Below are 19,892 nucleotides of genomic sequence, written 5' to 3'. Positions count from 1 at the left end.
TATATGACTATAATTACATGTATTTAGATGTTTATATGTCAAGTATTGCGGTTGCTGAAGTTTCTAGTTAGGTTGTATAATAGGTTGCTTTATATATATGACCTAAATGTACGAGACTATTATGTTTGGGATTTAAGAAATGTGGTATTGTGGCTCATTTGAGCCTTTATTATTCAGTTGTGATATGCTTATGTGTATGATCATTTATGGTAGTTTTAGGATGCTTGTTGCATAAGCAGATGTGTGTATATATTGTAGAGTGTGTGTCACATTTTTGGGTCAAAGCAGAGGTGACGGCATGACGAGGAATCACGCAACATTGCAACAACGCGAAGACGTTCGAAGCAAAGATAAGATAGAGATGACGTCCCAATGACGCAACACAGGACGTCACAACGATGAACGACGTCCCGACCATGCAACCCATAACGTTGTAACCACATGACAAATTCTATCTCAAAACAGTTTCATAATTAAACTTTCAGCAAAGTTACTTTTCCCAATTACCTTTGATTATTCCAAAAAAAAATTACTTTTCCCAGTTAACTTTGATTATTCCAAAAAAAAAAATTAGTTAGATTAGAACTTTAATCTTAGCCTATAAAAAGGGCCTTAGTAACCCTAGAATAACATCATCATCTTCATAACATCAAAATTAAGAAAGGCTTTGAGAGAGTTTTAAGAAAATTTTATGTTTTAACCAAAGAGCTTTGTATTTTGGGTTAAGGCTTGTTTTGATTATCTTCATCTTGAACTCTTCGATTTTTTTCTCATTTAGTAAAGTCTTTTTTTTTGCCTGTGATTTTTTTATCCTCTTCATCGAAGGAGTTTTTCCACGTAAATATTTGTGCCCAATTTTCTCTGTGCGTTCTTGTTTGTCGTTAATTTGAGTCTATCCCCAACATATATATTTGACTAGCTATGTGATAATTGGATTCAGTGTTGGTAATTAGCATGTTTAGTAAGAAATTTCGTACCCAGAATAAATTAATGGAAAATTTTATGACTTACCTTGTAGGAAGTAGCTTAGAAGACAAGCTAAGGGTAACCCTGTAGTTAGGTATCAATACCCAAGCAAGAGTACCAATACAAATGCAAGTTAGTAGTAAAATAAAATTTTGAGAGGGATTGTATATCGATATCACTTCCTCAAATATCATGCCTAAATAGAGGGTATTGATACCCATTGAAGTCAATATCCAATTAAGTTTTCTTGAGAAAATCAATATCGATACCTAACATTGAGGTATCAATATCTTAATTCCCCAAATACTGGTATATTGCTGAGAGGTGCTGATACATAATTGAACGTATAGCAAGGTTGGATTTTTTTTAGTTGTATTAACTAGAATTATAATCGTTGACTGATGTTTATGTCTTAATCCATAATAGTATTTTAATGGAATGGTGATGTCTCCGACCATGGAATACAACGCCGCTTATCTAGAACTTTTGTTGTTGGTCTGAGTAAAAGGTGTTACAGTAATACTAATTAGTGAAACTATTAATGCATATATCGATTTTGGTATTATGAATGACCTTTAGATTGATTTCGTTCTTCCAGTAGGAGGTGTGACCTCTATATTTTTGGGTAAGATCAACGTAGAAACCGAATTGTATACGATTGTGAAGCCTTTCTATCTTGGGTGATCTGCAACATAAATTCATAAGGGCTCGACATACTATATGTTTCCCTATGCTTCTTTTGGTATGTATAATATCTATCCATCTAAGTGTGAATATCAAATTAATTATTAAAAGTGAACAACATAAATACCTTTTAAATCTTAAAATTAACATTTTATTTAAACTTAAATTAATTAATATTTAAAAAATTCACATAATATTAATCTACTTTAAGATTAATAAAAATTTTAATTAATTAATTTAAATTTCAAATCAATAATTTTTCTCTATGTTAAAAAAATAAGATAAATTAATTATAATATAGTTTGTTAACCTGAAATTAAGTCATTAAATTCTAAGTTTTAAATTTTATTTTTTTGATAAAATTTATAACAAGAAAACTGTCAACATAAGTAAACAAATGTATGTTGGAACATTTACATATAATTTTAAAATTTTGCAAAAGCTATTAATATAATTGATAAAATTTAATTTTAATATTAGAATAACTTCGCTAATTATTAAAGATATTGAATCCGATAATATTAAATGAGTTCCAACTTCATAATTATAATTTAACAAACTACATAATCCATTAATAAAAATATCAAAATTTTCGTAGCATTATAATTTAATGTTCTAAAATTATTTTAATTTTCATGTTAATTCACAATTTGATTAGTGCGTTAAATAATTCTCACTAAAAGCTTTAAAATTAATGAAATATTAGATATTAATAATATTGCAGTAAATAATGGAACATATATATAAGGTTAAGTAATGATAATAGTTTTGCCGGTTGATTGATAGTTCCAGTACCAAAATGAAAAAATATATAATTCAAGGATCAAATAGTAAATTAAGCCATATTTTTATAAATCTCAAATTTTAAACGAAGCAATCCCCAATGCTATAACCCTATAGCCTACAGGAGGTTGTCGAACAGCTAGAAGCAGATAAAATATATACATTTTTTTGGTCATCCCAAGAATCTTGTCCTTGAAAACCTTGGAAAAAAACAGCAAAAAAGCTCTTATTTTTTAACACTTTTTTTTTTTTATATATAAATTTTATGGATCCAAAATGTTCACTCTCTCGAAGTGAGCTCTTTCTTCAATTGTTCAAGTTGAACTGGTCGGCCATTCATATAACCCTCTTTACTCAGTGAGCTTTACTTATGAACTTCTTTCTTAATTCATATCACCACCCCTTTTCAGCCTTTATTGTAGTTGCCAATTGACTGGAAATGCAACAATGGTGTATGTATTCCAAGCATATTACTTAACCAAGTGAACCAAACCTGCATTTTCCTGAAACCAGCATCCTCATTATTAGTGCACCCAAGGGAAAGCCGAGGATGTGGAATGTAGGAGTTTATATTGCTTTAACTATTGTTATATTTGGAGCTATCATTGCGGTTGCGGCGGCAGCGGTGGTCTTCGTGATCCGACTGAAGAGGAAGGAGAAGCCAAACTTAGGCAGCATTGATTCAGATATGGAGCTGCAGCAACTTGGTTTCAGTGTAAGAACAGCAGCAAGTGATAAGAAAGTATCTTTTGAGGGTTCCCAGGAAGGTTTAGATCATGTTCATCTTACGCCTCGAAAGGGGTTGCTGGAGTTATACACCATTGATGAGCTGAAGAAAGCCACTGAGGATTTCAATCCCGGTAATCAGATCGAGGGAAAGGTGTATCATGGTCGTCTCAATGGGAAAAACATGGCTATAAAGCTCATTAAAACTGAACATGTTTCAAACGTTGAAGTTAGACTCTTCAATGTTGCAACTCACCAGCATCCCAACATAATTAGACTGCTGGGGACCTGTGTGACTGAGGGTTCGAGTTCGTTTTTGGTATTCGAATACGCTAAGAATGGTTCCTTGAAGGACTGGTTACATGGTGGATTGGCAATGAAAAACCAGTTCATAGCTTCTTGTTATTGCTTTTTGACATGGAAGCAAAGGTTAAGGATCAGTCGTGATGTAGCAGTGGCATTACAGTACATGCACCAGGTTATGAATCCAAGCTATATTCATAGAAATATAAAGAGCAAAAACATCTTCCTGGATGAAGATTTTAATGCAAAGATTGGTGATTTCGGTATTCGAAACAGCAGTGTTGAAGATGAAACCAAGTATCCTGATGTGTCAACTAATCCAGCCATTTGGAACTTGGGCTATTTGGCTCCTGAATATCTTCATCAAGGTGTGGTTTCACCAGCTGTTGACATTTTCGCTTATGGGGTTGTTTTGCTTGAGATTTTGTCTGGGAAGACACCCATAACCAGACCAGACAACAAGGGAGGGACCAATGTTTGGCTGTCTGAGAAAATCAAGGCCATTTTGGTGTCTGAAAATAGAGATGAGCTAAGACAATGGATGGACTGTGCATTAGGGGAGAATTACTGGTTTGATACTGCTTTGACGATGGCAAATCTTGCGAGAGCTTGCACTGAAGAAGACCCTTGTTTGAGACCCAATGCTGGAGAGATCGTTGAGAAGTTATCAAGATTGATGGATGAATCTCCTGAAGATGAACATATGTTGATCTGTGAAAGCTCTTGCAAACCTCTGGTAAATTCATCAACAAACAATTCCTCTGAATGATCCACGTCCTTGCAAGTATCCCTGGCACTCCAAATCAAAATCTTGAAAATAAATAATATAGTATGTTTTCTCTTCAATTGCTGTGATAATAATAAATCATAAATCATAAAATTATCTATTTTCACAAAGGTATTTCTTCATTTCTTTGTAGTACTTTGTTTCTCACAAATGTATCCAACAAATATTAGGACATAAACGAAGTGCATAATGCTTCAAATACATAGAATTTTTTTTTTCTAAAAACGAATATATCCATATTAAATGCGTACTTACATCAGAATCCAAGTAACACATAGATATGTTGTATTATTTTCTAAATATACGGAAAAAGTTTAAAGGAAAGTGACCGAGTTACATATAAAGTTCTAAAAGCTAATGCCAAATCTATTCTATATACAGAAACATCAATGTAGAATAAGGAACCAATATTTACCTACAAAAGGATTGTCAACCATTTATACACTCATAAACATAATACAACTTGCAATCATTCAGATTTCTTCCATACATCTCTTAGGAGTTCATATCGAATAGCATTTTGGTAGTTGTTCCCCTTCGATATCCAGATAGGTTTTGATTTAACAGGTGAGGATCGGAAGCCATCATTGAAGATTGAAGCCAAGGGTGAATTCAATTCATCAAGCTCATCATCGCTTGTGTATGATTTTCTGAGGACCGATGACCGACTTCTTCTCAGCTGAGATTGGCTACCAACTTCACCAATGATGCTAGCAATAGATGTTGCAGAAGGCGGTGAATAAATTGGAGGAGATGCAACATAGGGAAAGCTTGTGACAAACCCTTCCCTGGCTTCGGCAGGATCCTGAAGCAAAGGCACAAAGCAGAAGTACTTTGCTTTTTTTAGACATTTCAAACACACAGATACAATGTTACTTGAACTTGCATGCAAGTATATTCAATTTTTTCTAGGTTTCTCCATGTACTTGGAGGTCTTTGGAAGGTTATGTCCTTGTATCCATATCTGTAAAAATGTGTCATACATTGATATTTAAACAAGAAAGAAGAACTGGAGCAGCATAGGACATGATTATAAGACTAACCTCAGCCTCCAGGGCTTCAAGCACAACATCTGGAACCGGATCAGGGCAAAACTCGTCCGGGACAAAGTTATCAAGAACTCTCTTGATCAATGTTGCACCAAATGTTGGACATACCTTTGAAAATAAAGAAAGCACTATGAAAAACCAGTAAAGAGCATTTCGACCCTGGAGATCAAACAATAAGTCTGAAGTGGGTGCCAAACCTCTTCCCTGATATGTCTACTCAGAAGCATGTCCTTAGGAAGCATCATGAGATCGCTCAATGCATTAAGGAGATAGAAAGACTTTATGGATGTGTCCTGTCGCTCGTCACTGCCATCCTGGTCGATCTCATCGTCGATACCAAAAAGGTCAGTCAACCATCGAGACCAGTTTCCAATCTGACATCCACAAATGAAATTCAACAAGAGTTGCTTTAGAGAAACCAAGGTTAAAATCTATGTTATTTGGACTCAGGTGTGAGTCTAAGATGCGGATAAGTTTCCAACATGACTATGTTCTGTTTTTTCTAAGTTTTTCCATATAGTTCAAAGATCCGTTGAAAGGTCATATCCCCATGTCCAAAATGCGTCAGACATTTCAGGAAAAATGAAGAACCAAAGCGATATAGGCCCACACCGAAGAGGAAAAGTAACAAAAAAAGGTTAGCAAACTTAGATCTAACTACCAGTGGAGAATAGTTATGACTTATCAATTATGTTAGCATAACATACAATATTCTCACTCAAGTATTAACCTAAAGGCTACCATATTTGCAGCTTACCGCATTTTTCAGTTGTGCGCCAGCACCAAAACTTGCTTTACCAGCTGGGACTGGAAGCACTAGAAGATCACTAATGGGATCAGACATGGGATCAGTAGGGATCTCATCACCAGAATCACGAAGAACAGCATTGAACATAGCCACATCTAGTCTAGCCACGCATTGCTCCATTATCTAAATGCATAAGGATGAATTATAACATATTTAATTTAGAAGAAAAAATAATAATTACAGTAAGGAACCAACACTGGACAAAGCAACAGTCAGAAAGACACCGAAAAATGTCCAATTATTTAGCAGTCATCAGGGTAAGAAGCAAAGTAACAGTCACTTCAACTCTTTGAGAAATGCATAATTCTTTTATCTTCAATGCATACATTAAATCTCTTCTGTATATGAATAACATAATACTATTTAAAATGTTAATATACTAACAAGAAAGCTGTTAGTTTCATATGCCATCATCCTCCCACTGCAAAAATGAATTGTTACTGTACCATATGCTTGTGTTCCATTTAATTAATTCGTCAAAAAAAAAATTACCAATCTAGACAGCAAATGCAAGCAGCCACATTCATGCCCCGCAGCTCGAACAGGGCAAAGTCTTTCACACGCATCCTTGAAAGCCTTCTTCCAATGATCTAACGAAAAGTTCATTTGGTCTTGATCACTTGCACTAGATACCCTACCATAGCTTTTACCTGAGGCAGAGCTGATACCTATATCAACTTCTTCTCTAGCTTCCGATTGCATATGTGGAGTGAGAGTCTGAGGTAGAAATACAGGACATAAGTTAGTCAGATGACAATAGAGTTTGTAACATTCAATGTGTCATCATGTATTTATGGATTTTTTTTCAATAAAAGTGGAGGAAAGTGTTAAATGTACTACCTGCCACCAGACAGACTCGATGATTCTAGAAAAGATCCATGCTTCAACCCTTTCCAGGGCTGAAATAAAGGTAAGTGGGCTGTCCCAGTCACTAAAACTTCCATATGAGATAAGTTTATTTTCCTTTCTTCCAGGAGAGGTTTCTATCCATTTCAATGGTGATGATACATGTTTTTCCTCCTTTCCACCTCCATTTCCTTCCATGGGTCCAGCAGAAAGTCGTAACCCCATATCTCCAATACTTTCACTTATAATTGCTCGCAGTACAACAGAGTTTGACAACCAAAATGTCAACCTGTAATCACCATACATATGACATGAGTTCATGAGAAGTCATGATACTTTCCTTGAACTCATCATAGGCTCCATATGCTGTGCTTTTAATAAGCAAAACAATGTAAAATAGACCAGCCTTTTAACCAACAATATTACTCACCAACTTCAGACTTGACAAGAGATATCACCAGAATTTTCACCTTTTAAAACATCTAAAGAAGAATAGCTCAGAAATTTTCAAGGAAAGTCTCATCCACCATAAATAAACAATCAAAAAGGCTAGTTAAGACCAAAATTTTTGGGGAAAAAATCCAGTTTCGGATGCTGGAGAAATTGAGAAATTAGATTAATAGAACTTTAAAATGTTAATGCAAACTGATGTTGAAGAATGTTGTTCTGGTAAAACATCAAGAATAATATATGACTTGAGCATACCTTGGAACATCATTTCCACATGCTTTTGCAACCAGAGCAAGCCCAGAAACAGCACTTCTAGCTGCACTTGCTCTCCTTGATTGGAAGCCTTCCTTACAAGCATGAAGATACAGCCTAGAAAGGCGCCGAGCTGGAGCATGCACCTTATTCATGGAGCTTCCATGCTCAGCAACTATTGAGAAAAGGGCAGCTTCAATGGCAGCAGCTTCTCTCAGTTCTCCCTCAAGCATCATTATCTTGTTTTCCAACTGCTGTATTTTGTTATCCAAAATGGCACTTCTCGTATCCTTTGGGTATACCTTAGCATCTTTACTTCCATTGCTTGATTTGTTCATTAAGGTCCCAGGCCCATGCTGCACATCCCCCAAAACACCAGCCTCCTTCGATTCTGCATGCTGGTTATCGCTCACCAACCCATTGCTCCTAACTGAGTCAGATGAAGATCGAACAGACTTCACATGCTTTAGTCTATCACTTTTTAGGGCATTGGACTTTGTTCCAAGATTCCCTTGGCTTAAAGAGTTTTCTTGTGAATGAATATTCAATTGTTCATCTTCAGTATAATACTTTTTTGCCTCCCAGTATTGACCTTCATGTCCATTTTCTTGCCAATTATATCCAGAGTTTCCTTCCCGAGAATTATCATATGCGTCATCAGCAGCTGAAGCTTCCTTAGAGGAAGCTTTTCCATTTCTTTGAGCTTTCCTATCATCTTCTCCATCAACAATAGAATCACTAAAATCTACAGGTTCAAGCTTATCAACTTGAGGACTCTTAGCGGAGCCTGCCATTTTGGCCTTAGAACTATCAGATGTACCTTCAGTACTTTGAACATCGCATGTAACCATGGTTCCCTTGTTGGCAACCATTTCATGAACCTTCTGAGATAAATCTTCACGATCATCGCTTCTCATGCTGGTATTGGTTGCATCCAGTGTATTGTCATTAGGCAAGGATGATGAAGAGTGAACTTTATGGATAACAATATTATCTCGTACAGGAGAATTGGAACTATAAGAGTCAGATGCCGAAGCACGAGAATCTACTGAGTTCTCATATGAAGCCCCTCTGACATCTCCCTTGCAATCAATTTGACTGACTGATCCATTCTGCAATTCAGCACCGATTACTATATTGCCTAATGCAGTTTAACTTATCAAAGAAAAATCAAGGCATCCCAATAGGCTGACCTTAAGGCCATGCCGTAGAATAAAAAAATCATGCCCTCAGGGCAGATATATAAACATACAAATGCATATACATATACACACAGACATGTTGATTCCACCCGCAAAATAAAAGATGCAATGAAAAAGGTTCATCATGCCTAAACAATTCTGTGTCAGACAAATTTTCCAGCACCATGTAAACAAATGCCACAATCTCAAGGGAATAACTAAAAGTTACCTCTTCATTTTGAGGATGCGAACCTCCATTAGATTCCAAAGTTGAAGAAGAAACGGTTTGAGATGAGTGTGAGGAAACATCATCATCGGTGAATGAAGCAACCTCAGCTTCCTCGGCATACTCATCATCCATCAGAGACGAAACAGTCCCGCTTTCTTTCCTCTCCAGCAAGAGGCTGCCTCTTGATGATGAAGCGCTGTTTCGACCCTTATAAATTCGATCAATTTTAATAAATAAAATTGGCTGAGCAGTGTTACTTAGGCTCCTCTTGCTGTTCACCGGAGCGGTATCCTCTAGTGTCTCTTTAATAACACCATATTCCCCCAAATCCACAATAGCAGTACCTAACAACTGAATCTTTTCCCTTCGAGGCTCATACAAGTTAAATTCTAAGACATTCTTCATGAAAACATCAGCATCCTTGCCTTTAATAGACATGTCCTTCACTAGGTTCACAGGTAACTTAAATGACTCATTAAACTCGATTTTTCCCTCAACAGCAACAGAACCAACAGTTGGCGAAACAGTTTTCGTAGACCCCGAACTACGTTCACCATTTTCCCACTGAATCAGTACAGAACGAACTGATCTCAGTGACTGCGATGGAGGCCAAGGTTTAATCTCTTGAATGTGGATTAGATAATCAACATGAACAGTTGGCCCTCTCCGAGTCTTCACACTTGAACCAAGCATCGTTGTTTGACAAGCACAAGTGTTTCAAAAGGATGTGTTTATCTTAAACCATTCAATGCACAAGATAGATAAATTCCTACAATGCAAGAAGTAAAATTAAAATAGAGGAAACTTTGCATCAAGAAATAAATCATAAATGTAAATTTAGTTAAACCCGGCCTAATAATCCTAAACCCTAATGCATTGTACCACAAAGGATCGAGCAAAAGGGAAATGAGAAACTACCGCAAATTAAGACTAACAAGACTAATTTGTATACCCTAAAACAAATTAAAGGCAAACTCTTTTTTCCTTAAACTTTCCTGCATTTTCTTAACAACCAAACATAGGGAGACATAGTTTCCAAAAGAACAAAAAGAAAGAGAAAAGTAACAAATAATAATTGCACTCCACTACTAAGCCACTAAAGTAGACATCATTAACATAAAAAAGGAAGAAATAATGAAAAACAGAAAAACAACTTATAATCATAGCTCTAAGCCTAAACATTAAATAAGCTAAACAGAGCTACTGCAACTAAAAATAGAAACTTTGAAGCTCATTAAAAAATAATTAATAAAAAAACCCAAAAATGCTACTAAACTGAAACAATTGGATCCTTGAGCTACAGATCCAACTCCTATAAACCACGTATGCTGAAAAATGTTAAAATTTTAGTTAAAATTAGCTGAGAAAAAACAAGAATCTTTACAATGCAGAGATTAAAAAAGGCAGATAAAAGAGACTGGGAAAAAGTTTTCAGTTTGCTTACACTGAATGTGGCAAGAAAATTACCAGGAAAATTATAAGAAGAACTGAAGAAATGGGAAAGGTAAAACGCAGCGTTTTAGAGCGGCTCCCATGGAAGAAACTGGGTTATTTAGCTCTCTTTTCTTGAGGTGCAGAAAGGCTGGCCGGTTGGCTGGCTGGCTCTGACTCTACCTCAGACTGACTGAAAAAGAAAGAAAGAAAAAAAAAAACAATAAAGCCATGATAAATATAGAAATTTTTAGGTAAAAAATCCTCATCGGTCCCTCCTGATTTCGAAATTGATCAAATTAGTCCCTATAAAAAAATTGGAACAATTTAATTCCTGTCAATTTTGAAAGTGAGCATCTAAGAAAATTAATGATGGAATTAATATCTTCTATTAATTGTACATAATTTTGATTGGTATAATAATAAATTTAACCTTAAATGTATTTTGACCTTAATTCTAAAAATTTAACAAATTTAGCCTCAACATATACACATTTACACAAATATTGTAAGATAAATTTGTTAAATACATAAATTAAGACTAAATTGACAGCATGTTTAAACTTTAAGAGCTAAGTTTGTTAAAATACCAATTATAATCCAGTATAATTGGTGTAAAACATTAAAATAGTGACTAATTGTTTTAGTTGCTCATTTTTAAATTGACAAGATTAAATTGCCTTAATATTTTTAGAACAACCAATTTATTTAATTTCAAAATTGAAAGACTAGAAATAATTTTTATTAATTTTTACATATTTAAATATATAAAATATAATATATTTTAAGTAAAATATCTAAACTGATATTTATTATTCACTTTTTAATTATAAATTAAAGAAGACAGATTACATTAACATGTGTTGAATTTATTTTTGTGTGTGTGTGTGAAATACAAGAGGACAAAGCTTTAACAGCAACATGATTAACGCGATTTTATCCAAATCGCACTTATAACGATGAACACCAAATCATTAAACTAACCAGACTCAACATGTGTTGAATTTTGATTATTTTAATATAAATTATACAAATTTGAATATTATTACTCCTTACCAGAACCTATTAGGAAAGAAATATAAATGGAAGAGAATTTTGGTAATAAAAACGATGCTGTTTTGAGATGTTTGGTTTTGAGTCGTCGTTTTCCATTTTAATCTGTGATGCGTTGTCGGAAATGGCTCCACTTAAATTATTTTGCAAGATGAGCTTCTTAAGACGCGGTTAAAAGTAAAGTGAACAAGACTCTCGGCTGGGTTCTTTGTGGTTAATTTAACTCTTTGGAATTGCGCGTGGGGGTTGAATCTTCTATCTCGGTTGGCTCTTTCCGCCGACAGATACCGTTTGTTCTTCACTTTCCAAATCAATAACACGCGCGCAAATTCAATCCCAAAATTTTTGGGTTTAATCATCTAATCTGAATAACTAATATCAAAGTTTAAACATTATAAGAATATATCTAATTTTAATTTAAGATAAATTTAAATATATAATATATAATAAAATCTAAACTAAAATAATTTTTAATTATTAGAATTTCACATATACACAATTTAAATTCTGAAACTTCAATATTGCATTTCACAGCTCAGCCTCATTTATACTGGTGGAATTAAAAATATTTTTGGGATCAGAATTAATTTGTATATTTTATTATAATAAAAATATAATTTTATTATTCTAATTATTTATATCTTTATAATTTTTAAAAATTAAATTAAAATTATATTATTTTGAAAAGATTAAAGTAAAATCTAAAATTTTATAAATTATAAAGTGCTTCAAAACATTTCATTTTAAGATCATATGGATGTCAATTTTAAGAGAAAAGGATTGGAAATTTTTCTATCTTTCTGTTTGACTTTTTATTAAAATAATTTGATTTTGACGATTACTTTTTTATTATATTTATTAGATTGTTCAAAATTATTGAGAATCCAATTTTAGAATTTTATGAATTTATAAACAAAATATATTAATTTTTGGCCATGAGAATGAAGTACATTTTATGATTAATTTTGTTTTAAGATCATCTATGGCAAAAGGATTAGTCACTACTATAGGCGGTGGGCACCTTGGTTCCAACCAAAAATCGTAATAAAGATAGGTTAAAATATGTCATAAATCTTTGTATTATTCATAAATTTAAAATGTAGTTTTGTACTTTTATTTTGAATTTAGTCTTTCTATTTTTAGATTTTAAATTTTAGATCCAATTGTTAACACTGTTAATTTTTTGTTAAATTTATTGGTGCAACATTTTAAAATTTGAAATCATGTGACTAAAAATAACATCATAATAAACTTAAATTTAACAAAATAATTTTACTAGTGTTAATCGATGGACTTAAATTTTAAATTTAAAAATAAAAACTAATCTCCTCAATATAAAAATATAAAAACTAAATTCTAAATTTGTAAAAATATAGTATTTTCATTATTAATAATATTATTTATTAATAGTACCAATGTTTTTTAGTAGTACAATTTAGATGACTAAAGTCCTTCTGTAAGTAGAATCATTCTCATATTAATGATAATCTGTTGAATATCTTTGTTTAATATTTAATTTTTTTAATGTTTATCTGTTGATTAAGGTTTTTTTTAAGTTAGATATTGAATTTGGCGATTGTTCTTATATTAAAGCTTGAATTTTAGGGTTTTTATTTAAGGACTAGATGGATAAAAAAAAAGTTGAAATCCTAATGTGGGAACATTTGTCAAGTTCAGGGTGTAACTTGGATAAAAAAATTCAAAATTCAAACTGCAATTTGAAAAAATTACCAAAATTAAGTCCCAAAATATAATTTAACCCTTTTTAAATTATACAACAACTTAAAATGAAATCCATCTATTTATTTATTTTTGTAAGTATGATGAAATATTTTTATACTACGCACGTAAAAGTATTTGATACTCTATATTACTTATTTGACTCTCTAATTTTATAAAAAAATTATTTTAATTTTTTATTTAATTTTTCGCCTTTTTAACACTTAAATTTATGGTTTTTGTCGTCAAGTCACTCTAAATTAGATAAAAAAGTTATTTTTTTTAATTTTATTGATGTGACATACACGTAGATGACACATTAATATTTAATTATTTTTAAATTTTAAAAATTCAAGACAATTATAAAAAATTTAAAAATAAAAATTATTAAAATTATTAAAATATATAAAAATTATAAAAATATTTTAATATTTTTAAATTTTAAAAACTAATTAAAAGCTTACATGTAATCCATATGACAATTTAAATGTAACAATTACGTCAACAAAATCAAAAAATGTCAACCTTTCATCCATTTTCGGATGATTTAATAAAAATAGAAATTTAAATATTAAAATATACAAAAATTAAATAAAAAGTTAAAATAATATTTTTAAAAATTAGAGAGTAAAAAATTATTATGCTTTTAAATTCTAATGGCAGTCCGAACAGTATTCCACTACTTCTAGTGAGTTCCTTTTTGCCTTTAGAAACAGCTTTGTTTCAATTTTCATTTTTGAGACTACATGGAAGAAACGGGGGCAGAACCTGACGAACACAACTTAGCAATAAATCGCATGTAACCCCTTTTTTATTTTCTTCTTTTTGATTTTCTGCAAGAAAGCCGTGAAACTTAGTCAAGCTTTTAATGTACGTTGCTGGAGTTAAAAGTCGAATGTCCGATACATATATTATAAACTCAGTACCTGATGTTTCGGTTCGTTATTTAAATTTTAGAGTGTTTCTATTTTAGTCATTTAACTTTTAAATCACTTTCAGTTTAATCATCTAAAATGATATCTTTTATTTAAGTATTGGTTGTGATAAATAAAATTAAAAATTAAAGTGAAAAAGCAGGTAGAAATTAAAAATACTACACAAAATTTGTCAAATTGTACTTATTTATCTTATTGGTGAAAATTTTAAATTTCTTTTTCGTTATGCATTACTTTTCAAAAGATTTTACTCCAAAAGACTTCGGAAGAAAAAATGCGAAACAATGTGTTTTTAGGCTTAAATTTTTAGCTTTTCAGAAGTGCTTTTAGAATAAGCTAAAATTTTTAACTTTTTCTCTCCCAAAAGCACTTTTAGTGCTTAATTACTTTTTCACCCCTCCAATAACATAGTACTTTCTCTTTTTTTTTCTTGGTACTTAATTACAAATGTGTTAAAATCATTAATTAAAATAAAAAATATTTTTAAAATACTAATTACTAATATTTAATAGTTATATTTAAATATTTAAAATATAGTTTATATATTCTAATTAAATTTTATAAATAATTCATATTTATTGCTTAAAATATTTAAAATTTATATTTTATATTTTAAAATATTAACAAGAAATTATAATAATTTTTTATATTCTTACTAAAATATAATAATATTAACTAATTTAAATATTATTTAAATGTATATTTATTACTTGATAATAATATATCTAAAAGGACATTTTATTTCTCAAAAGCTTTTTTTGACAAAGAATGCTAAACACTCAAATTTTAAACCAACTTTTCAAAAACACTTTTCACGGCACTTTTTATAAGCACTTTTTAAAAGTATTGCCAAACTAGTATTGAAATTTCAACAAAATAAATAAAGGAAAAGGATTCCATACAAGGCAATCTGTATCATAGAGTGTAATAAAAATAAAAATTAAATATATAAACAAATTTGACATAAAATAACATAAGGAAAAAACTTATTTTTACATATGTATTTCAATAGTTAGACATAAAATAAAAAATAATTGATACAAATTTAAACTTGATATTAGAAATAAGATAAAAGCTCTTGAAAAAATAAGACCTCTCCAAAATAAGTGAAGATTTTTCCTTCTCTTTTCTAAAAATAAGTTATGGGAGTAGCTAAATATTATCAATTATATTAGTTTATTATACATGCGTTAAAAATAATAATCGAACCAAACATAATATTAGAGTTAGTATTTGGTACTTTGGCAGTGTATTTTTTTATTCTACAAGTAGCCTTAAAAATTGTTATGCGTCTCTTTTTTAAAATATTTATTTTTTAATATTTTACTATACCTCTATAGGATACTTATCAATCCTCTAGCCCTGTTTGTAAAGTCTAAAAACCTACTAGCCGTATACAAAATATTATTTTATTTTTTATCTCTTGGGAATGTCAATCGATTTGTTACTATAATATTGAAATTAATTAATTTAATCACCTTCTAAATTTTTAATTTTTATTTTTGTTTCCAAATTATCCTTAATGAAAACAACTCAAATAATTCATATTTAATAATTGCTTAACAAACTTAAATTTAAGGGAGAAAATCATTGCAATTAATTAATCGATTATTCTTTGTTTGTGTAAATAAATGATGAAAAAACTATGAGTTTTGTTTGGCATGAAAGATAAAATTAATTTAATTAATTAATTGTAAGGATTTTTCTTTACTTTTAGCTTAGCATGGAATATTTAAGATCATATAATTAAAAAAATTTGTGTTCTATAACAAATTATTAAAGATAAATTATTTGAGTTTATTTTAATTTGGAAACATAAAACAAAATTTAAAATTTTAGAAGCGATTAAATTAATTTATTTCAATATTATAGTAACAAATCAGCTAACACTATTAAGGAATAAAATTTCAGCAATTTATTTAATTAATTTTGATATTTTAAAATTTAAAATTTTAAATTGAAAAGTATAATCAATTAAAAGTCTGCTACCCTAGCACGCGAAACGTCTGCCGCTCTGGCATGTTTTTTAGGTTTTCTGTCTTTTGTCTTCTTGTTGGATAGGCTGAGTTACGGCGGCTACTTCGCTCTTTAGTTCTTTTGAATCATCACGTGGATCTCTGGTCTTCTACTTTCTTCTGCAAGAAATGGAAACTGGGTTAGCAGGGTTAACATTAAATGAAGATGAAGAAGCAGTCTTACAAATTCAGGATGAGTCGCTCTCAGGTGAAGAGAAGGAAGTTTTTAGGTTAGTAGGTTGTTTCTTAACAGCTAGTGTCATTCACTTCCCAGCAATGAAAAGTACTATGGCCAATCTTTGGCATCCCGTGCAGGGTGTTCAAATTCGGGATCTAGGAGATAAGCGTTTCTTGTTCCAATTTTATCATGTTATGGATATGGAAAGGGTCTTGAAAGGGGCACCTCGGACTTTTAATAATCACTTATTGATGCTACATAAGTTACAATGGGAGGAGGATCCTTTACAAGTGCCTTTATTTTTTACGCCTTTTTGGGTGCAGATTTATGATGTCCCTATTAGACTATTTTCTGAAAATCTGGCAGTGCAGTTGGGTAATTTTGTGGGGAGTTTCCTTGAGTATGATGAATCGAATTTGGGGAAAGAAAATAGAAACTATATGCGAGTAAGAGTCCAGATTGATGTTAGACGACCGTTGAAAAAGAAAAAATAGATTATGTATCGAGGAAGTTTCACATTTGTGAAATTCAAATATCTCTATTTTGTTTTTACTGTGGACGTTTGGGGCATAGTGACTCATATTGTGAAGGAAAGATGGCATTGGGTGTGGAAGTTGCTGAGATGGGATGAGATTTATCACTAAGAGCTCAATCTAGGAGGGCTCTATCCATGAACAGTGTTTGGTTGAGGGAAAAGGGTGAAGAGCGAACAAAAGTGAATAAGGACGGTAATCATATGAAAGGAATTTTTTCATGGGCAGCAGGAAATAAAAATCATGGGTGTGGGCGGTCCATTGATCCAATTTTGGGAATTAGTCTAGAAAGTAATACGCCATTCCTAAATCCGCATGGAGAAAAGCTAATAACTATTCCAGTGCTCACTGAAATGGAACATGATTTGGAAGAAGGGATAATTATTGGGGAGGAAGGAAATAAGAGAGCTAGAGGTGAGCTAGAGGTACCAATAGAGCAGGGGGAGATCAATATTCCAGCAGTAAAAAACCGAAGAGTAAGAGAGGTCAACCATTTATTATCGGCGGCTGCCAAGAAGCAAGCCGACCGAATGCAATGAAAATCTTAAGTTGGAATGTTCGTGGGTTAGGGAGCCCACGGACTATACGTAGACTTCGGCATATGTTGAAGATACAAAATCCCCAAATAGTCTTTTTTATGTAGACAAAATTATGCAAGAGTCAAATGGAGAGAGTTCGTTATCGGTACGGTTATATACATGGGATTGAAGTTGATCCGGAGGGTACTAAAGGAGGGTTATGTTTGGCATGGAGAAACGAGATTAGTGTCACACTTCACAGTTTTTCCAAAAGACATGTTGATGTTATGATAGATGACAGTGAAGTAAGAGGAAAATGGTGATTTACGGGTTTCTATGGATCCCCTTATACACAAGATCGAGCTGATTCTTGGGCTGTTTTGAGGAATTTATTTACTAGCGAGCAAATCCCTTGGTTGGTATGTGGGGATTTCAATGAAATCATGTACGGTTTTGAAAAGAAAGGAGAGCTTTCGCGAGATGAAAGGAGAATGGAAACTTTTCATAGTGCATTGACGGATTGTCAGTTGATGGATGTAGGATATTCAGGCAATTGATTCACATGGGAAAGGGGAAATTTACCTGAAACAAATATCCAAGAACGTTTAAATAGAGGAGTTGCAAATAGAGAATGGATGAATCTGTTTAGGGAGGCTAAGATCTCTCATCTTGTTCACTCTTTTTCTGATCATTGCCCCCTTTTAATTAATACGGGGAAAGTTGACAAATTGTTGAATAAGAAATTGTTTAAGTTTGAAGCCTAGTGGATTATGGAGGATTTCTTTGAACAAAAAGTCAAAAATATTTGGAAGTCGTCTTCAGGAAATTTGCTGGAAAAACTAGATACGTTAAAAGAAGGCTTGGTAAGGTGGGCGGGGAAAATTCGAATTGCTAGAAGGGGATGCAAGGATTTGCTTATTGCAAGGCTATCAGAATTGGCAGAGGCTGATCGAGACGATGTTAACTTGGCAGAGACGATTGACGTGAAGATTCAACTGAACTTAGAAATTGATAAAGATGAACGTTATTGGGAGCAGAGAGCCCGTGTAAACTGGTTAAAATTCGGTGATAGAAACACAACATTTTTTTATAGCCATGCCTCGCATCGACGTAGAAGAAACTACATTCAAAAATTGAAAGATGTTGAAGGGAATGAAAAGGAAGCAATTTAGGAAATGGAAAGGATAGCATGGTCATATTTCCAAAATCTTTTTACATCAGAAGCAAGAGGAAGAGATCATCATGTGTTGTCAGGAATAGATAAATGCATTACAGAGGAGGATAACCAAAGGCTTACAGCTCCGTACTTACCAGAAGAGATCCGAGAAGTAGTGTTTGCGATGAGACCCACAAAAGCCCCAGGGGAGGATGGTTTTCCGGCTTTATTTTACTAAAAGTGCTGGTACGTTGTTGGAAATGAAGTAATTAATTTTTGTCTACAGCTTCTTAATGAAGGTAAGGAGATCAAACATATTAATCATACTCATATAGTACTCATTCCAAAAGTAGCCAGTCTGTTTGATATGAAACAATTTAGGTAGATCAGTTTGTGCAATGTGATTTATAAAATTGTTGCAAAAGCTATTACTAACCGGCTCAGGAGAGTAATTGAGAAATGCACTGATTTGGCCCAAAGTGCTTTCGTACCAGAAATATTTATATCAGACAATATACTATTGGCTTACGAAATTCTTCATATGCTTAACATGAAGAGGCAAGGGAAAAATGCTTTATGGCTGTGAAGCTTGACATGAGCAAGGCCTATAATAGAGTTGAATGGAACTTCATCAACAATATAATGATCAGAATGGGGTTTAATAGAAACTAGGTTGATACTATTATGAAGTGCTTAACTTCTGTATCTTATTCAGTTGTGATGAATGGATACGTAGGAGACAGATTCCAACCAGAACGAGGACTTCGCCAAAGAGATCTATTGAGTCCGTTTCTCTTCCTCATATGTGGCAAAGGCTTATCTAATTTAATACGTCTTGCAGCTAAAGATGAGGCATTAAAAGGTGTTAAAGTTAGCAGAAGTGGTCCGCAGATTTCGCACTTGCTATTTGCAGATGATTGTATTTTGTTTAGTGAGGCGACTAGCAGAGGGGCCAGTATACTGTAGGGAATTTTAAGGGAATATAGGGGTTGCTCGGGTCAATGTGTCAATTTTGATAAATCTACGGTATTCTTTAGTAAAAACACAACAGAGGAGGACAAGGGAGCAGTTGTACAAATATTAGGGGTCTAGAGCTCAAATGATCCAGAGCGTTATCTCGGGTTGCTTAATATGGTAGGAAGGAAGAAGAGGGAGTCGTTCTAGAATCTGAAGGACCGGATAAAGAAGAAAATTGATAATTAGAGTCGTTCCAGAATCTAAAGGATCGGATAAAGAAGAAAATTGACAATTGGAGTACTAGGCACCTATCTCAAGGGAGAAAGGAAGTAT

General features: G+C 32.5%; 3 protein-coding genes across 7 annotated transcripts; 2 read left to right on the top strand and 1 right to left on the bottom strand.

The window, feature by feature from the left end:
- The first annotated feature begins 2,552 nt into the window (after positions 1 to 2,552).
- On the top strand, positions 2,553 to 4,358 carry LOC108487780 (protein LYK2-like). Its single transcript, XM_017792138.2, has one exon. The coding sequence runs from the start codon at positions 2,984 to 2,986 to the stop codon at positions 4,229 to 4,231; it is 1,248 nt and encodes a 415-aa protein (XP_017647627.2). The 5' UTR covers positions 2,553 to 2,983; the 3' UTR covers positions 4,232 to 4,358.
- Positions 4,359 to 4,511: 153 nt separating this feature from the next.
- Positions 4,512 to 10,715, bottom strand: LOC108489277 (uncharacterized). 5 transcript variants are annotated; one of them, XM_017793693.2, is made up of 9 exons: positions 10,532 to 10,715; positions 9,065 to 9,833; positions 7,658 to 8,766; positions 6,947 to 7,241; positions 6,599 to 6,823; positions 6,056 to 6,229; positions 5,496 to 5,672; positions 5,293 to 5,406; positions 4,512 to 5,054 (listed from the first exon to the last, which is right to left on the bottom strand). In XM_017793693.2, the coding sequence occupies exons 2-9, from the start codon at positions 9,755 to 9,757 to the stop codon at positions 4,719 to 4,721; spliced, it is 3,123 nt and encodes a 1,040-aa protein (XP_017649182.1). In that variant the 5' UTR covers positions 9,758 to 9,833; positions 10,532 to 10,715; the 3' UTR covers positions 4,512 to 4,718. The 5 variants fall into 5 exon arrangements, with proteins under 5 accessions (XP_017649182.1, XP_052875833.1, XP_017649183.1 ...); XM_053019873.1 differs by having other exon boundaries at positions 4,512 to 5,213; positions 10,509 to 10,700; XM_017793694.2 differs by having other exon boundaries at positions 10,509 to 10,700.
- A 5,631-nt stretch (positions 10,716 to 16,346) lies between these two features.
- LOC108487781 (uncharacterized) lies at positions 16,347 to 16,889 on the top strand. The gene has a single exon (XM_017792139.1). The coding sequence runs from the start codon at positions 16,347 to 16,349 to the stop codon at positions 16,887 to 16,889; it is 543 nt and encodes a 180-aa protein (XP_017647628.1).
- Positions 16,890 to 19,892: the final 3,003 nt, after the last annotated feature.

The sequence above is a fragment of the Gossypium arboreum genome, chromosome 10 (assembly GCF_025698485.1).
Source record: "Gossypium arboreum isolate Shixiya-1 chromosome 10, ASM2569848v2, whole genome shotgun sequence".
Lineage (NCBI taxonomy): Eukaryota > Viridiplantae > Streptophyta > Magnoliopsida > Malvales > Malvaceae > Gossypium > Gossypium arboreum.
Note: the sequence above shows the minus strand (reverse complement) of the source record. Positions and strands in the feature narration are given on the sequence as shown.